Source organism: Elephantulus edwardii, unplaced genomic scaffold, assembly GCF_000299155.1.
Source record: "Elephantulus edwardii isolate Elephantulus edwardi_28Jun2011 unplaced genomic scaffold, EleEdw1.0 scaffold00041, whole genome shotgun sequence".
Lineage (NCBI taxonomy): Eukaryota > Metazoa > Chordata > Mammalia > Macroscelidea > Macroscelididae > Elephantulus > Elephantulus edwardii.
In genome coordinates this window covers 7,963,999-7,982,009 of record NW_006399791.1, presented here as the reverse complement: position 1 = coordinate 7,982,009, position 18,011 = coordinate 7,963,999, and the positions used below count along the sequence as shown (strand labels likewise).

At 48.9% G+C, this 18,011-nt stretch overlaps 1 protein-coding gene across 1 annotated transcript in view; it reads left to right on the top strand.

The window, feature by feature from the left end:
* WDR93 (WD repeat domain 93) overlaps window positions 1-16,933 on the top strand; it is a 59,062-nt gene extending 42,129 nt beyond the window's left edge. Inside the window, exons 11-16 of the mRNA XM_006885223.1 lie at window positions 1,038-1,157; window positions 3,142-3,355; window positions 5,640-5,703; window positions 7,636-7,792; window positions 8,162-8,360; window positions 16,837-16,933. Of these exons, the coding sequence (XP_006885285.1) occupies window positions 1,038-1,157; window positions 3,142-3,355; window positions 5,640-5,703; window positions 7,636-7,792; window positions 8,162-8,360; window positions 16,837-16,933 (851 nt within the window). The remainder of the gene's footprint in view (window positions 1-1,037; window positions 1,158-3,141; window positions 3,356-5,639; window positions 5,704-7,635; window positions 7,793-8,161; window positions 8,361-16,836) is intronic.
* Window positions 16,934-18,011: the final 1,078 nt, after the last annotated feature.

Sequence of the window (18,011 nt, the reverse complement as noted above, 5' to 3'; positions counted from 1 at the left end):
AGAAACCCCAGGGAGCAGCCCCATGCCACAGGTGGAACTGACTTGATAGCAGTGAGTTTCAGTTTTGAGTTTGGGACAGCTGATGTGAAAGGGTGGCAGCCCACCTGTTTACAAACTGTCAGGCTGGCCGCTTCCCTGCCCCAGTCCCTTATTTTATGGTCTGAAACATGAGCCAACTAAACTATCTCTATCAACTGTATTTGTTCTGAATAGCAAAATCTGGAGTTCATGCATGTAAACTCTGACATAGAAAAAACGTTAAGGAAATAGAGATTATTGTAATAGGGCACCTTGGTTGTACAATAGTTAGGTGCTGGGCTGCCAAGCCAAAGGTCAAGAGTTTGAACTTGCCAGGTGCCCCAGGCAGAATCATGTATCAGTCTACTCTACGGATTACGGTCTTGGACACCCTGCCCTATAGGGTTACTATCAATCAGAATTTTACTTGATAGCAATGAAGGGTAGGTGATTGGGGTTTTTGGTTTTTTTGGGTGGGTTTTTTTTTCTCTCACAAATTCATGGAAGCAATTGCAGAATCCTGTTCATTTGTGGCAAATCCTTAAACTATATATTATACCTCAAAAGTTGTTAAAAAAATTCTCAAAGCAGAGATTTCTTTCCCTCCATCCTTCCCCCTAGCAGCCCGGCTTATATGCCAAACTTCGGAACTGGGAAGTCATTTGCTTCTCTGCGTCAGTCTCCTTATCTGTAAAATGGGAGTGCTACTCAGACATACCTCATAGAATCCTTGTGACAATGGAATGAAATTATCCATGTAGAAATCTCAACGTTGTATTTAACACTGGTCAAGTACCCTTTAAGTGTTAACTATAGAACAGCTCTACTCCTTGGCATCATATTGTTCTAAGGAAGGAGAAAAGCATTGCGTGGAGAGAAAAGATGTGAAACCAGACGGGTACTCTCTCCGATCATGCCCCAGGCAGGGAGACTAGGCTGAGTCTCAGTTGTCCAGCTAGGGTTGATGGGTGGCTTTGGGGTCCGGGGGAGCAGCCTGGTGATTGGTGCCCTCCCCCTAGATCCTGAAGGCGTGTGGCCCTGTGCTGCACCCATCGTAGCCTCTGCTCTCAGCTTCTCCTGCTCCTTCCTGGTGCTGGCCTGCGAAGACGGTGTGCTCACACTGTGGGACCTGAATGAAGGTGAGCCCCCAGCCTCTTGCCTGACACCTAGGTGCGTTTCCAGGCACACAGCTCCACAGACTTTGTAGGCTCCAGGCCTTTGATTACCTTTGTGTTCTTAAAGTCACCCTGAGTCTCTGGTCCTGCTGTCTCTTCCATTCCTATTAGAAACGTTTAGTGAACATAACATGTGCAGACACTATTTTCTACATATTTAGGGAAGACTTCCTCTGTGCCAGATACTCTAATGGGTCTTAGAAGTAGGACCAATGAAGGAATTTTTCTTTTCAAAGAGAAGAGTGAACTGGGGGGAGGGGTGGGCAGGGAGAAAAATGCAACAATGAATGAAATCCAAAATCTCTGTAAACTAAAAATAAAGAAAAAATCGCTGTAAACTTTCATTAAAATTAATAAAATAAAGAAGTAGGACCTTTACCTTCATAATCACACTCCAGAGAAGAAGGGCCTTCTAGCACACTGAGCCATATTGTTTTGGCCTCAGCAGCCTCCTCCCAGCCTCTAAACTCTCAAAACAAGGCTCTTTTCTTTTCTTTTTTTTTTTACTTACTCACAGTTGTGGTGTTTATTAGGGAAGCAGATGGGTGGAGTTGGGGAGCCAGTGGGTATCACAATGAAAATCCAAGTTTGGTGAACAGAAGTTCCAAGCCAGGTTAATAGAAGACTCAAGTCCTCAATTAGTTCAGACAATTTCTCAATAAGTGAAAGGCCAGTATCAGCCCAACACCACAAAGATAAGAAGCTTCTGGTTTCCTCAATTGTCTAGCAGACTTTGCCTCCTAGAAGTCACAAGTCAGCTCTTGCAAGCAATGCTGCTCATCTCCAGTGCCCCCTCAGGCTACCGTGTTGCCATAATCTCTCTAAAGCCTGGCTAGCTCTCTCTCTTTGTTGACCTCAAGTGGTTGATGAGACAAGGCTCTTTTCTTTCCTGCTACTGCCCACCACCCCATTCAGCTGACCCCTCCCCCGTCCTGGAGTGGAGAGGCCCCTCAGTCAGTGAGCGCAGGACCAGCCACTCTGCATGGTGCGACCCCTGCGTCCTGGTCCAGCCTTGCAGGTGCAGGAAATCAGTGAGATCTGATGATCCTAAATTGACCAACTGCTTGAGAAGTGTTTGCGTCTCGCCAAACTTGAAATACTGATTCATGTCCTTTTACGACTGTATACATATTTTACTTGGGTCAGCCCTCCTGGCAGGCGAGTTCATGGCACATCTGAGCAAGAGCACCTTGTTCACTGAAGAGTTGGTGGCAGTGACAGGAGCTGTTGGTCTGCAGTGGGGTGCCCATCAGGCCGGGGCTGGGGGTGATGTCCTTACTTGGGCTATTTGTGGCTGAAGAACTCAAATTATTTAGAATAAGAAGACATCCTCCCTGCATGGTGCTGAGGTAACCATGGAGCTTATCAGAACGCCCTCCTGGATAATATTTTGTAACCACCTCACTAATTTAACAGTAAAAGATATTTCAAAGAATGATCATAATTTTAAAAGCACACGAAGACCTCTTTTCTGAAACTTCTGTCGCACGCACGTTTGTTAGCTGGGGCTCAGTATCTACCTGGGCTGGACCACACAACAGCTCAGAGTTGTACTGTACAGCGCTGGCCCTGTCCTCCTCCAGGGGTTCGGTTCTCCTCCTTTCAGCCCAGTGATTGTATGTGCTGTGGAGTCAGAAATGACTCATATCTGGCCCCCCAGCAGATGTTCAGAGGCTGAAAATCATCCAGAAAGAGATTGCCCGTCTTTCTCCTAAGGTGGAAGCCAACATTCTGGCTTTGGCTTCTCAACGCAACTCTACCCATTAGGCCACAAGCGCACCAGTAGACACTGGATTTTCCTGGTTTCACTCTCAGAGAACACTCGTTGCCTGATTCATCTTGTTCCCACATCTAAAAGCTCTTCCTGCCCTGATCACGGATGCTGCACCCACGTCTGCGTCCCCTGCCCCTTCTCATTCCTAACTTGCATGTGTGACTCTTCCTCCAGGATTCCCGTTTGGAGTTGTTGCTCTTCCGGAGGGATGTTTCTGCGAAAGCATTCACTTCCTAGATTACTTTTTGGTCCATGAAGGACACAACGTGTATCCTGAGGTTCCGGTAAAATCTAAAATGAAATGTGTGGTGCTGTGCACAGATGCCTCCCTCCACCTGGTGACTGCCAGCGGGACCCAAGAGCCCACCATCAGTGTGCTTGTTGAGAGGTCAGTGCCTCATGGGCAGGATAGAGCAGAGGTGCTGGACAGGTGACGTCATCTGTGTCACCCACATTTCTCTACAAAGACCGCTTTCCTGGAGTCATTGCTCCCCCCATGACTTACTCAAGATCATCGATGTCTCTTTTTCTCTTGTGGGTTTTTTCCCCCACGTAATTTTTTTAAACATAATATCATGCTGGGCAGAGTGGAGGGACAGCGCAGGAGGGGAAGACCCTCTATGAGATGGATTGATTCAGTGAGTGGGGTACTCGGGATGGGTGTGTCAGAGGCGGTGCGACTGACACAGGATAGAGCAGGGTTTAGGGCTGTTGTACATAGGGTCGCTATGAGTCGCAGGCGACTCGACGGCACATAACAACAACAACAATATTATTATAAGACGATATCTATCATATCCCACACCAGTGTAAAGAGGGTTTTTTTTTTCCTGAAAAAGTAGTCCAGCCTTTTCTCAGTTTCCAAAAGGAGCTGGTTTTCAGATTGTGAGATTGTTGTAGGCATGCACAGGTATGTGTAAAAACTAGAATATATTCAGTTCTATTAAGATTCTCTGTGGGGCTCTCCTTGATCACACTTTTCTCTCTCCTTCCCCAAAGGTAAGAACTTTCTAAATATATATATATATATATATATATCTCATATAAAAAACCACCCTGAAATTTAGTAGGTCAGCAAGTTGTACTAGGTTCAGTTAGGCAGTTCTACTGGTCTTGCTGCCAACCCAAAGGCACCCATGGTTCAAAGCCACCAGCTGCTCCATGGGAGAAAGACAGGTGATTAACTGCCTCTGAAACCCACTGGAGGGTCAGCGGTGAGTGGGTTCTGGGTCTCCAGGACACAACAACAGCGGCCTCTCACAGGTCCTGGGTACGTCGGAGCCTGCTGTTGGCCAGGGCTTCTTGGTTCTCTTCCTCATGGCGCCTCCTGCAGGTCAGCTCAAGCTCCACCATGTGCTCTCTAAAGGTTACCAGCTACAAGAGAAAGCAGCCCCAGGCGTTTGAAGCCTATGCTTGTATTGTTGTTAGTGGTTACAAGGATAGCCCTGGATTCATGGTGACCCCTGGATGACAAAACACTGCCTGGTCCTGAGCCACCTCTGTGATTGGCTGCAGATCAGACAATTGTGATTCTCGGGTTTTTCACAGACTTGATTTTCAGCATCAATCCCTGGGCCTTTCTTCCTAAGTTTGTCTTCCTCTGGAAGCTCCACTGAAACCTGGGCAGCATCATAGCCACATGCCAGCCTTCAATGACAGATGGGTGGTGGCTGCATATGTCATGCATTGACCAGGAAGCAAACCCAGGTCTCCCACATGGAAGGCAAGAATACTACCACTGAGCCACAGCTGATCACTGCTGCTTGTGCTACATTTGTCAGTGTCTGGGTGGGCAGATCACATGATCATGCAGTAGACAAATAGATTTCTGCTTTTGGATGGGAAGAAAAACTCACTACCATCAAACAGATTCTGACTGCTGGTGACCTTCTGTTGGGTTTTTGAGGCTGTACATTTTTATAAGAAGAGACAGCCTCATCATTCTGCTGAGGATTTGAACCACCAGCCTTTCAGGCAGTCACCCAGCACATTACACATTATAACACCACACCTCCTTTCATGGAAGGACTCCCAGTTATGATAATTTTTTAAAAAGAATATACCGTACCATTTTGCTAAATTCACCATTCTTTTGCTTTCTTTTAAGGGTTAGCCACACACATAATGATTGTATCCAAACAATATATTGCTTGACTTTGCATGTTTAAGGAACTTATGAATAGAATAATAATCTGTATATTTCCTGACTTGGTTTTTGGATTCTTTCTGTTCTGTGACTTGTTTCATTGAGTGCTTCATGGATGTTGTACATTGAGCGCCAATTCATTTCTTTCTGTTACTGTATTTCATCCCATTGTGGCAACATGCCACTATTATTTGAGGATTGTCCTGTCAGTAGATATGAAGATTGCTCCCAGTTTCTTCCTACTATAAACCATATTCTACATGTCACCTGGTGCTCATGTGCTTCTTCAGGATATCTGCCTAAGAGAGAATGTTGTTGTTGTTGTCTGGCAGGTGTTCAGAGGCAGTTAATAGCATGGGAGGAGATTGCCCATCCTTCTCCCATGGAGCAGCTGGTGACCTCGAACTGCTTGCCTTTGGGATTGCAGTGCAGCTTTTTTGTCACTAGGCCACCAGAGCTCAGGAGAGAATAGCAAGACTTTCAAACCCTTCCAGAGGCAGAATGTGTGTCTGCTTGCTTCCTGTAGGCCTGAGAAGTACCTCAATGAAACCATCTGTGCTGTGGCCCCGGTCCCCGTCTTACCTGGCATGGTAGGTAGGTTCTCAGAGACTCTCATTCTGTTCAGTGAATTTGTTCAATTTTTCCCCTTTAAAAAATATTTCCTAAACAACAAAACAAAATATTTCCTGAAGACCTATTATGCTGCAGGCACTGGGCCAGCTTTGAGAATGTGTATATGAGAGATAAAGTCCCAGTCGTCCCCTCAGGGAACTCCCAGTTCACTTGGAAACGCAGTTGCCCTGGGACATGAGAAGGGTTGTGATAGGATTGTTCAATGGATACTGTGGGACAGACAGAGGGACTGAACCTACAGCCATCAGCAGGGTGACAGCCAAGCTAGCTGAGCTGAGCTGGGGCTGCAGAAAGCACTCTCACAGAAGCAAGAGGACACTGGGTCCCAGGCACTAAGGGAAGTTCAGAGCGGCTGCAGGCCCTTAGTACAGCCAGGCGGGCCTGGGAGAGCAGGCTGGGGATGTAGGGCAGGTACGCACCAGCTTGTTAATGAGGTGGGGGAAGCAGGGGGCGGGGGGGTGGGGATACAGCAGGTCCCCAGGCAAATAAAGGAGGGAGGTAGTGGAGAGGTTCCCCAGGGGTGAGGGTGGAGAGGTATTCATGAGGAGCTAGATTTGTGAGGGATCTAGAGGAGGAGGAAGAGGAGGACTGGGGTAGGACAGAGAAAGAGCCAGGCAGTAAAGGGCTCTGTACATCAGACACCAAAATGGACTTGATCGTGTGTCGACTAGAGTTTGACACAGCAAACATGGACAAAGCATATCCAGAGGAGAGGTGGGAGTGGAAAGATGATCACGAAGAGATGGATTCCAAAGAGGAAGGTGCCGCGGGTGATCCTGGGTTGGGACTCGGTGAAGCTGGGCTCTGCTGGAGCATGGGCCTACAGGGAAGTCTGTGAATTGCTGAGAGGCCCTGACCAGCTAAGGGCCTGTCAGCCAGCTAGGAGGGCATCCAGGAGGCACTGAGGAAGTGAGCTCCAAGTTCAAGGTGGGTGCTCACCAGCTTGTTAGAGGAATGATTAGTGTCAAAGCTGGTAAGGAGGTTCCTGGGGCTGTTGTAGTCTACAGCGCAGGCAGAAGAGGGGGCACTCACTGTGGGCCGACAGGAACATCTGCAGAAAACCGTGAGGAGCTTGCAGAAGCTCAGGGAGGAGTATTAGAAAGGTGAAAGCAGATCCTGTGCTGAGGAGAAGCCAGATGCAGGACACTCGTGAGGCCCAGAGCGTGCCAGGCTGCTGTGCTTCCCAGATCCCCTGTGATAGGGCGGTGGGGCACAATCTTACGACTTTTCTTTTTGTGAAAAAGTGGGTAATGGAAGTTTTCCTGGTAAGGATTTGAGTTTTGCTTGTCCAACGGGTTTCCACTTTAACAGGTCCCGGCTTTTGAAGGTTTTACTGTACTCCCTGGAGAACTGGGTCTTGGGCAGGGGAAGCCTGATGGTTAGTAGTGGAGGTAGAGTGAGCAGATGCTGAGGAGAAGTGTCTTCTCAAGATATTTGATGGGAAGGGAAAGAAAAGGTGGCTGGGAGAGGCTGGAGGGTCAAGGAGAGGCGGCAGAAGGATTAGAGTGCATTTGAAGGGTCATCTGCGATATGGAGAGCAGAGCCAGGCAGGAAAGAGGGGGAGAACTCTCAGGTGGAGAAGCTGGGGAGATGGTGCAGGAGGCAGGGTACAGGGGAAGGACAGCCCCTGTTCAAATCCAGCACCCAAACATGCACCTGTTTGCTGATAACAACAGCAGTGTGAGCACAGAGGATCACAGGCCCCTGCCCTTCCCTGGGACAGGCTGCGTGGAGCCAGAGACGGTGCGCACAAAAGCCAGCTAAGTTCTCTCTGTGTGGCTTGGTTTTCTGTCCAGCTGCCTCTCCTCCATGTTGAAGTGGCCTCTAAACTGTGTTACTGGGAAGCAGAGTCCCTTAGACGTTTCCACCTACATCTCCTTGCTCCCCAGGTGCTCATCTTCTCCCAGGATGGCATGGTGCGCCTCCTGGATGTGGCCAAGGCCCAAATCATCTGTGCCTTTGCCTCACCCAGATCCTACCACCTGGCAGCTAACTGGAAGCCCGTGTTTGCCGTGTCTTCATACCATCCATGTTTTCTTCTTCGAGGTATGAGAGGAAAATATGCCCAGACCTGTGACTCCTGACTTCTCTGCTCCCCCACAAAACACAGGGTGGTTCCGCCCAGTTCTGTCTGCATTCTGCATCCTCCCACTGCAGGCTGACAGGATGTTACAGAATGCCCGCCCCTCACACGGTAGTTGGTCACTGTCTGACAAGGTCCTCTTTCTGGATCCTCCTCTGATCATACGGGACCCCACAGCCCAGCCTAGGTTCTCAAGGCCTTTGTAGACAGAGGGCAGCACCACTCGTTCACCCAGACCTGGGGTCTCTCATCCTCCCCAGAGCTCCCACCATCCAGACAGAACTCCTTGAAAGTGCTCCTCACAGGGAACACACACTCTGCTTTCTTTACAGGAGACAATCCACTTGAAATCAAGTCTGTCAAAAATGCTACAAAGATCCAGAATTCTGTTTTCCATTTTGATTTTGCGGCCTACCCACTCCTAGAAGAGCTCTCAAGAAATGGCACCAGTTTTCAGAATGACTTGAAAAGTAAAGCCTTCCCTCCGAGGCTGTCATTGGAAAGGAGATGCGAGAACTTTCTCCAGGAGAGGTAATGAGTTCTGTCCTGTCCCATCCCCGTGTCTGGGGTTGTCTCTGAGTTGAAGGAAGGTGGGCTCTTTTTGATGGTAAGATTGTCTGAGTATTAAATCACGCGATTCCCTGTGTCATTCTTCAGTGGCCACTGCCACCCTAAACCTGAGGAATGAGATGGTACCCAGCTGCCTCTGCTGACTACTCTGAAAGGGACCAATATAGAAGGTCCCTGAAAGAGGGAAGGAAGAAGTAAGGATGAAATTAAAAATCTTAAAACCAACGGGCTGCTGGTCTGTAGAGACTAGTAGAAGCCTGGACACTACTACCCTTCATCACCCCTCAAGCCTAAAACTGAACTCACTCCACCACTTACCTTTCCACTAAACAACAGACAGGCCTAGAGAGTAATCACTAACGCAGGGAGGTACCCATTCCTTACAGCGACAGCCATTTGAGGCCAAATGGGCAGCATTTGCCCAACGAGAGAGCTCAGAAAGCAGGAAGAGAAAAGAAGGAAGAATGGCACCCGGAAACACAGTAAAGAAGTGGGGAAAGTGCCACTACAGTGCGGGCAAGGACATTAGCACTGTCAACTAGAATGTATACCCACTGTTGGAGGTAAAACCAATTTGCTCTCTAAACTTTCAAAGCACAATAAAAGTTAAAAAGAAACTCTAGACAATCGCTTCTCGGCCTTTTGGCTAAGATCAAGTGTAGAAACTCTAGATGACTAAGATCTGATCTGAATCGGTCAAGGGGATGGTGCAGGCCCAGGCAGAATGTCAGTCTGTTGCTAATGGGGTCACAGTGAGCTGACTGGGCAGCCACCCACAGCAGGACAGTGATGATGGCCTCTCAGCGAATCCCGTTCGTTCCTGGGGAAATGATTGGCACCGCCACCAGGTGGCCCCACAGCCCCTCCTTGCTTTCTTTCCCTCTCCTGGCCACATTCACTGCTTAGTGGCCTAGTGGGGCCAACCTAAAGGCAGGTTGTTCAGATCCACCAGCTTCTCTGGAGAAAGAAGGCTGTTCTTCTCCTGTGCTGTTAACAGCCTCCAAAAACCCACTAGCAGGTCGACTGTGTTTCTTCTGACCCTGCAGCAGTGAGAGAGCAAGTAGGCCCTGCTGGGGAGCTCTGGTGATCACTTTGAAAAAAAAAAGGAAAGAAAAAAAGAATGAGATCTCTTATTAAACAAGTTTATAAGCCCTTTTGATTTCAAATGCTTGTTCTAAGGAGTGTGTTCCTCCCTGCTGTTACTTCTCACGATAGTTATGCCCTGCATAGCTTACAGAGCAAAACAGTTTTCCATTCAACAATTTCTACATATTTTGTTTTGTAACATTGGTTGCAATCCCTTGTTTTAGTCATCTGATGCTCCTAATGCTCCTTGGAGGCAAGGATTCTGAAGCTCTGTCTGACATACTTTAGACATGTTGCAAAGAGGGCACCAGTCCTTGGAAAGGGACCCTTGGGAGGGTGGAGGGACAGTGCAAGAGAGGAAGACCCTCTATGAGGTGGATTGATTCAGTGACTGGGGTAATGCAGGTAGGTGTATCAGAGGCAATGCGATTGGCACAGGATAGAGCAGGGTTTAGGGCTGTTGTACATAGGGTCGCTATGAATCTCAGGCGACTGGTGGCACATAACAACAACAGCAACAACGATGCTCCTATATGGCACTCTGATGGCCTAGTGGTAAGTAGCTGTGCTGCAATCCCAAAGGCATGCGGTTCGAACCCACCAGCTGCTCTTTGGGAGGAGGATGGGCAGTCTCCTCCCATGTGATTTATTGCCTCTGAAATCCCACCTGAGGGTCAGCGATGAGTTGGTTCCAACTTGATGGCACACAGCTATGCTGCTGTAACAGTGATAGCACAGTGGATGGCTTTAACAACAGAACTTGGTTTCTTTTCTTACAGTTTAGGAAACTCTAAGTCCCAGTTCAGGGTCCAAGTCTTGGGAAAGGCCCTTTCTCTCTCTTTTCTAGAAGGCAGTCCTTGTTCCCCTCAGCCTCTGTAGACCACGGGTCCCTGGAAATCTCCACGTGTCCCAGCCTTCTCTGGTGTCAGAGACTTCATGACGCAGGGACCCATGTCCAAAAAGATGTACTCCATTCCTGGGGACTTTCTTGGTGGTACTGAGTCTACCCCACCCCTTAACTCGTTCCTCCATTTTTTGCTTCTGATGGCCTAGTTGCAAGAAGCTGCGCTATAATCCTGAAGGCACATGGTTGGTGGCCACCAACTGCACTACAGGAGAAGGATAGGCAATCTCTTCCCATGTGATTAACTGCTTCTGAAAACCCACCGGACGGTCAGCTGTGGGTCAGTCCTGATTCCATGGTACACAACAACAAGTGAGATAGAAGGTACTAGAGGCTGTGGCCCCTAGGAGTACTCCTCTTACATCCAGTTAGGGCCATGATGAGACCCGGGGTATTGCATTCCACCCTTAATCCTCCTGCAGTATTGGGTTATCAGGACCATGGGGATCATCACATAGCTACCACATTACATATTATATGCATGTATTTTGGTTGGACATAATTCAATCCATCATGTTGTTCACTGCCATCAAGTGAAACCTACTCAGCAAGTGGCTGTAAATCACACGGGAAGAGACTGCCCATGGAGCAGCTGGTGATCCTCTGATGGAGCAGCTGGTGAACTCAAATCACTTTCCTTTGGATTGCCAAATCCTTATCACTAGCATCCTAATTCAGTCAATGTACAGCACCGCTCAGTGTAACAGCATTCTTTCTGCTTCCTCTCTGGGTTCCTTGTTCCCATTCATTCATTCATTCATTCTTTCTTTCTTTGCTGTTTTACAAATGCTGTCCTTTTGAACTTGTGTGTTTGACTGTACTCAAGCACAGTTTTAATGCCTAGAGAAAGTCCATGGAAAGGATGTCTGTCATTTCCTTTGCCCCTCCTGTGTTTGGACCTGTTCTGGTAAGAAGAAGCACTGCTTCTGCCCTGACTCCTCTAGTTTCCAGGATCCCAGAGAGGATTCTCTCTGCCAGAGCAAGGGAATGGGGGACTGTCTGCACTGTCAGGGCAGCTGAGCTTCTACATTCTGTTCTGTATCCCATGCCCTCCTCAAAAAGGTCCCACACAGCTGGGTAGGTGGAGAGGAATGCTTTGTAAGGAACTTTCTGGAAAATATAGAGGCTTGGCGCTGGTAGAGCAAGGGGTCACAGCAGAGACTGGAAGGGGACAGGCAGTTTCAGAGATGTGATTTTGAGGAAACATTGACTTGGACATAGAGATGATATTTTATTTGATTTATTCTTGCAGTGAGAGTAATTCTGAATCAAAACCAGAGAAAAACTGGGAAGCACTATGTGATTGAAAGAAACCCTTTTCTGTTTCACTTACTCTGAGGTCTAATTTCCAGGTATTTCCCCACTCCACCAACATTATCCTATGAGGCATTTAAAACATGCAGGTTTAAAACATATTTCAGTAAACACCCACAACCTAGATTATCACTAATATTTTACTATATTTGTTTGACTACAGATATTCATCTATGTCTCAAAGATTTCAGTCCCCACTTTTCTGGGTTGTTTTCTTATCCCTAAAATCTGTAATAGTCTCTTTTGGCCCTAAAACTAAGTGAAACTTTCAAGCAATGGGATCATGTGGTAATAGATTCAAAGTTTCACATTTGCAATAGTCTGTCCCAATTGTTTTTACAAAACCCACACTGGGACTTCTGTCAGCAGTCGGGGTGACGCAGGAGGCCTGTAGGGCTCTGAGGGGAGGCAGGCTGCGCCAGAGGCGGCACAGACCTTGGGGGCAGATTCCAGCAGGCTCTGCTCCCTGTTTGCTTGAGCGCTGCCAGTCACTCACTGTGGCTGAGCTGCCCTTCTCTGGATTACACAGAGCCGCAGGTTTCAGGACACCAGGTGATCAACTCCTAGCACAGCTGGACAAAGGTCTCTGACTGCACCTCCTGTCACCACCATCAGCAGTCCCTAGGGTGGAATTTGAGCCCCTGATGTCAACAAATCCTATTACCTTTTCCTGCTTTTCCCCAAAGTTATTTGTAGACTCAAAGCTCAAATATCTAGTTAAAGGTTTTGCACAAGGAATTTCTAGAAGTTCTGTTTTCTGCTCCCACTTTGTGAATACGGGCTTTGCTTTTTGGAAGATACACAGCTGGTCAGGACTTTGCTTAAATACAATAGACAGAGATTGTAGCTTTGTCATTTGGAAAGGGAAAATTCTCATTTGTTCATAGTGGAAGGAGGTGTCTCTGGCTCCTAGAGGGCTTTTTCTTGGAGTCCCATAAGCCCATTGTCGGTCAGTACAAGTCTCAGCTGCACCAGGCATCCCTTCCAATCCATGCCTGGCTGCCAAGCACATTTGGGCTTGGACTGCAACCACATAGATGCCCCTCCTAGCCTTCACATACTTTTCTCCACACAGCAGCCTCCCTCCCCCAGGCCAGCACTCACTTCCCACCACCTGGGGCCTGGCCTTCAGTGGATAGCCTCGCCTAGTGGGGTGCTGTGAACCTCAGCTCCCTGTGCGCAGCACAGATGGCACACCACCCCTCTGCACCCAGCACAGACGGCACACCACCCCTCTGCGCCCAGCGCGGACAGCACACCACACGTCAGTGCCCAGTGGGGACGGCACACCACCCCTCAGCGCCCAGAGCAGACAGCACACCACACGTCAGTGCCCAGCGGGGACGGCACACAACCCCTCAGTGCCCAGCGGGGACGGCACAACGCCACCCCTCAGTGCCCAATGGGGATGGCACACCACCCCTCAGTGCCCAATGGGGATGGCACACCACCCCTCAGCACCCAATGCAGACAGCACCCAATGCAGACAGCACACCACCCGTCAGTGCCAGGCTCCCATTAGCTCCTTAACCCTCTGTGGACTGTGGATTGAACTTGCCCTGTCTTTCCATCTTGGCATATTTCCACAGTTGCTTTTGAACATTTCCCCTCACATTCCTATGGTAAATTCTCATGGGATAGACAGTCTTTGATTGCGGGGTTCACCTCCTGACACCACATTGCCGCCAGGTCATTCTGCATGAGGCTCCTTCCTCACAGTGGATAGGAATTGACTGACAGAAAATGACACATAGGTGTTTCCAGTTAGTAATTAAGGAGCCTGTGCATCATTGAGTTTGGTATGTTGCTAATTTCCATCTCTTCTATGAATTTTCCTGGTTTATTTGCCTATGCATATGTTCATTTTTCGTTTGCTTCTTTCACAATATAATGTGAGTAATTTTTCATAGTTTGTCTTTGGGTTGGAGTTACTTTGATTATTTGTTTAACAGAAGCTTGACGTATTTGTATAGCTGGAGTTTGCTGTCTTCTCCCTCAGAGGTCATTGAGTGAGACGCAGTAGGGCCTGGAGTGAGGCCTGGAGACAGAGAAGGGTCAGGAGCCTCTTGGCTCTCTGTCTCCCTCTAGTGTGTGATTAGATCCATGCTTTCACCTTCACAAACCTTTTTTATTTGCCAACCAGTGGAGCCAACCCATTGCTGACCCTAGCCGGTTTTCAGAGGCAGGAAATGGCACAGTAGGAGATTGCCCATCCTTCTACCAAAGACCTGGTAGATTTGAACCTCGTGCCTTTGGAATTGCAGCACAGCTTCTTACCACTGTAGGCCACCCGAGCTCCCTACTACAAACTTTAGTTTCCTCATTTATAAAACAGGGCAAGTGCTGTGTGCCAAATGTTTACTGGCATAATCTAATGAGCATAATTTTATTTGAATATGTGCTCAAACTATGCAGTGGGGAAGCTGAGGCAGCAGTCATAATCCATCTCCCATCCAAGGTCACCAGTAACTGAGCTCAGTTTGAACATATGCATTTGAGTCCAAAACCTGAACTTGTATCCTGCACTAGAATCAGCATCTCATGCACACACGCAAAGATGTCTGTGTAAAGACAACCAGTGCAGCCCTCAGGTGTCGTCAGGGAGGAAGAGAAGCAGGTCTGTAGCACTGCCCACAGTGACTCCTAGGATAGACCAGCTTCCATTTAAGTTACAGGTGGAAAAAAGCTGTGGGCAGATTTGCACGTGTGTGCATGCATGTATAAACAGGAGCCCTGCGGGCATCGTGTGCTAACAGTAAAGGCAGTGGTTCGTATCCAGCTGCTCCATGAGACAAAGAGGACAGTCTCCTCTCATACAGATTTCCAGATTTACAGCCTCAAACCCAATTGAGGGCCATTAGGAGTCAAAATCAACAGCAGTGGGATGTGTATAAAGAAAAGGCAAAGGGATTGTAAAAAGCTGTATAGTTGCTTTGGGGACAGAAATAAAGAAGCTTTTATTTATATACCCACTGGTCTTACTTAATTTTTAAAAAGCAGTGTGGAGTTTCAGCAGAGCTCTGTCAAAGCAGTTGCTGATATATTTCCTCCCTCCAAAATGACTCATCTTTGTGTGTCTCCTGTTTACATCTTAATAAAAGAGTCTCTATAGGATGTGTTACCTAAAAAGCAATGCAGAGATTTCCATATTTTTTACACAGTGTGCATTGTGTTTTGGGATGCTGCACACCTCCTGTGTGTTGTTTTCGTAAGTGCACTGTATCAGTATTTTTTATATGTTGCTGACTACAGTTTCCATTTTCTTTTTCTCTCCATGGATTTAATGTGAAGTCTTGGTGCACGTTGACACATGGGTTTGCTTTTCAGCAGCAGACCTTACCAGCCTGCCATTGTGTTTCTAAAGCTGGCCCTCCCCGGGGCCTGAGTCCCTGTGAGAACCTGACAGTCTGTGGTCCCCAGTACAGGGACAGATTGATCGCCTTTTCTGCCCCGAAGCAGACCTCACCAGGACAGCTGGCCCCCGCTCATGGGGTGCAGGGATCAGCGTACCCCGAGCAGGAGAAGCCGTTCCAGCAGGCGAGGCTGGTTCACCCCGGGTGTTCGCTCTATCTCACCACGGGCCTGCTGGCTGCTGCGCTTGGATCCTCTGTTCATGTGAACTCCACAGAATGAGTTTGACAGCTGAGGAGTCATGGAGACAGGCAGGGTCAGACAGGACCCCTGGGGCCAGGGCAGTGCAGCCTGTACCCGTACCACTGCCCTGCCACCTGGCTTCACGGGATCTGGGCACATACAGGCAGTGGCCCCTGCCCACCTCGGGACCAGCCTGGGTTTGGGCTGTGGCCGCCTGGCTGTCTTGCCTCTACTGACCCTGGTGCAGTGTCCCTGGGCTCAGATCAGCTGCAAGGGGCTGGACTCTCCTTGGGCCCCAGTGCAAGTGCTCAGTTTCAATGGCTTATTTTCTGATTACCGCTACTGCCAAGTTTGACCCATGACTTCTTGGCCACAGCTTATACCTTTATTATATAAACTTGATCTGAAATAACATTTTCAGACTATTGACTGAAGGTCAATGCTGAAATGCATTTTTGGAACTGACATGAGAACATGCCTGAACATGTGCACAGTATGTTTTCGCCTGTTACCTGTATGTGTGTGTGTTTATGTGGGTGCAAAGAATGTGATGTTCCTTTAACTGTGTTTTAACACACTGAGTATAGAGACATCTCCACAGACCCATCTCCCATGGGTGCAGTGCGGAGACCCAGGACAAACCCAAAGCCACGGTCATGGTCTCTTACCCCAAAGTGCCTCTGGTTCCTTCTGTCCTGAGCTTTCTCACGTCCTCTCACTCACTCCTGAGTTGGACTAATGCAGTGACCACACGAGCAGGCTACAGCACACTGGCCTTGGCGAGGACAGCACTGGAGTGGGCAGGGCCTAGATTGGCTGTGCGTGGGCTTCCATGTAGGTCAAAGGCAACTGTGTGGCATCTGACAGCAGTCACTTAGGCCCCAGGCTAGCTCGACATACCCTCTCCACCACAGCCTACCCCTCTTTTAAGCAAAGACCCTCTTACTTGCCACCAACATTGCCAGATGCTGAGGAATGAGGCTCTGATTTTTCTATACTGAACATGCACTTATTATTTTGAAAAAGCCTAAACTCCAAATTGTTCCTTAAAAGACTCCATTTAAATGATTCCTGTTCTGTGAGGACCCCAGGTGAGGTTGGTCTCATGTGCCTTTGTGCGTGTTGAGTGCACAGAAATCTATCCTGCCCCATGTGTTCTTCCACTGCCACCAAACTGAGGACTCGTTCAGGTCTCTCCAACCCTTGCCCCTGTGCCTGTCGCGTGTAGATGCTAGACGAATGTGTACAAGGAGACTGGGTGAAGTTCTAATCTATTTGGGTTCATGCAAAAAGGAAACTGGACTTGCAGGCCCAAAATGAATCATCTGCACAACCTCACAGTCTCTCACACTCACCCTGCCATTCCCTCAGTGCGGGGTCTGCTGTGCGCCAGCCTGGGTCCCAAGGACGCAGAGATGAAACTGATGTGCCATCTTGGAATTCCTTGGATGAGGATGGTCATGGCCTTTTCTGAGGACCTGGGGACTGGGGGCTGTGGTAAAAGTGGGTTCCACTTACATCCTGCTGTGTGGCCCACAGGTTCCAGCTGACGAAGTTTGCAATGAGGGAGCAGGAACATTGGAGCCGGCTGCGGAAGTATGCCTCGTTTCTGCAGAAGGACAGCTTCTTCGAGTGACTTGCCCACTGTCCTGGGGCCCTCAGGAAAGGGCTCTGCCACCAGGCAGACTGCTGTTTCCCAGGGCACCCCAAGTTGAAGGCCCCTGGTGACAATGCATAATGGTGAAAGAGTTGAGGTCTGTGACCTCTGCAAAGCCTACAGGGAGGAAGGTACTATTTTGGGGGGTCTCAACCCTGTGCCTCTTGTCAGAACCTCAGATGAGCAGCAAGTGTTCCTCAAATAAACAGTGGTGGTGTTTCTGCAAGCCTAAGTTTCTGTGGTTTGCAACTCATTGTCCAATTCCGACCCCAGCAAGGCCCAGCTAGTAGTCCAGCCAGAATCCCGACCCCAGCAAGGCCCAGCTAATAGAATCCAGCCAGATTCCTGACCCCTGTCCAATCCCAACCCCAGCAAGGCCCAGCTAGTAGTCCAGCAAGGCCCAGCTAATAGTCCAGCCAGAATCCTGACCCCAGCAAGGCCCAGCTAATAGTCCAGCCAGAGTCCCAGGCCTTCTGAGAGCCTCTCGCCTCATGGGTCCACCAGAAGCACTTCTGTCAAATGAATGAGCCACCCGCTGTGATCCTCTTTTTCCCTCCACCCACCTTGTTCCCCTCATGAGCTGCTTCATAACCTGTAGAGAGTCCAAAGCTCAGAAGGGTTGAGGGACTGCTGGTCTGAAGACACAGGTGAGAGAGGCTGAGCCAGGTGAGGGCGGCACAAGGGTAGGAGCTGTACTGCTCTGCCCACCTACTGGCCCAGAGAGCTTAGAGGAAGCTGAAGGCTGAAGGCCCTCTAGGAGGCAAAGGGGTGCCCTCCTCTTGTTTAAAAACTGCGCTTCCTAAGAGACCTAGATGGAGCGGCTGGAGGGCGGCATCTGCCTCTCTGATGACCCCGTGCGATCCCTTTGAGAACTGCAGATGGCTAGCCTAGCTCCAGCCTCGCCCTAGGTAGAACTGCTGGCAGGATTTGGGCTGGCTGCTGGGTTTGTGCACCACGCCATGCTCCGCCCACCTCTGGGCCACAGATCATAGCCCTCCTTCAATAATGGCACTGGATGGCTGAAAGTCCCCTGGAGAAAAGGACCCCCCTGCAGACA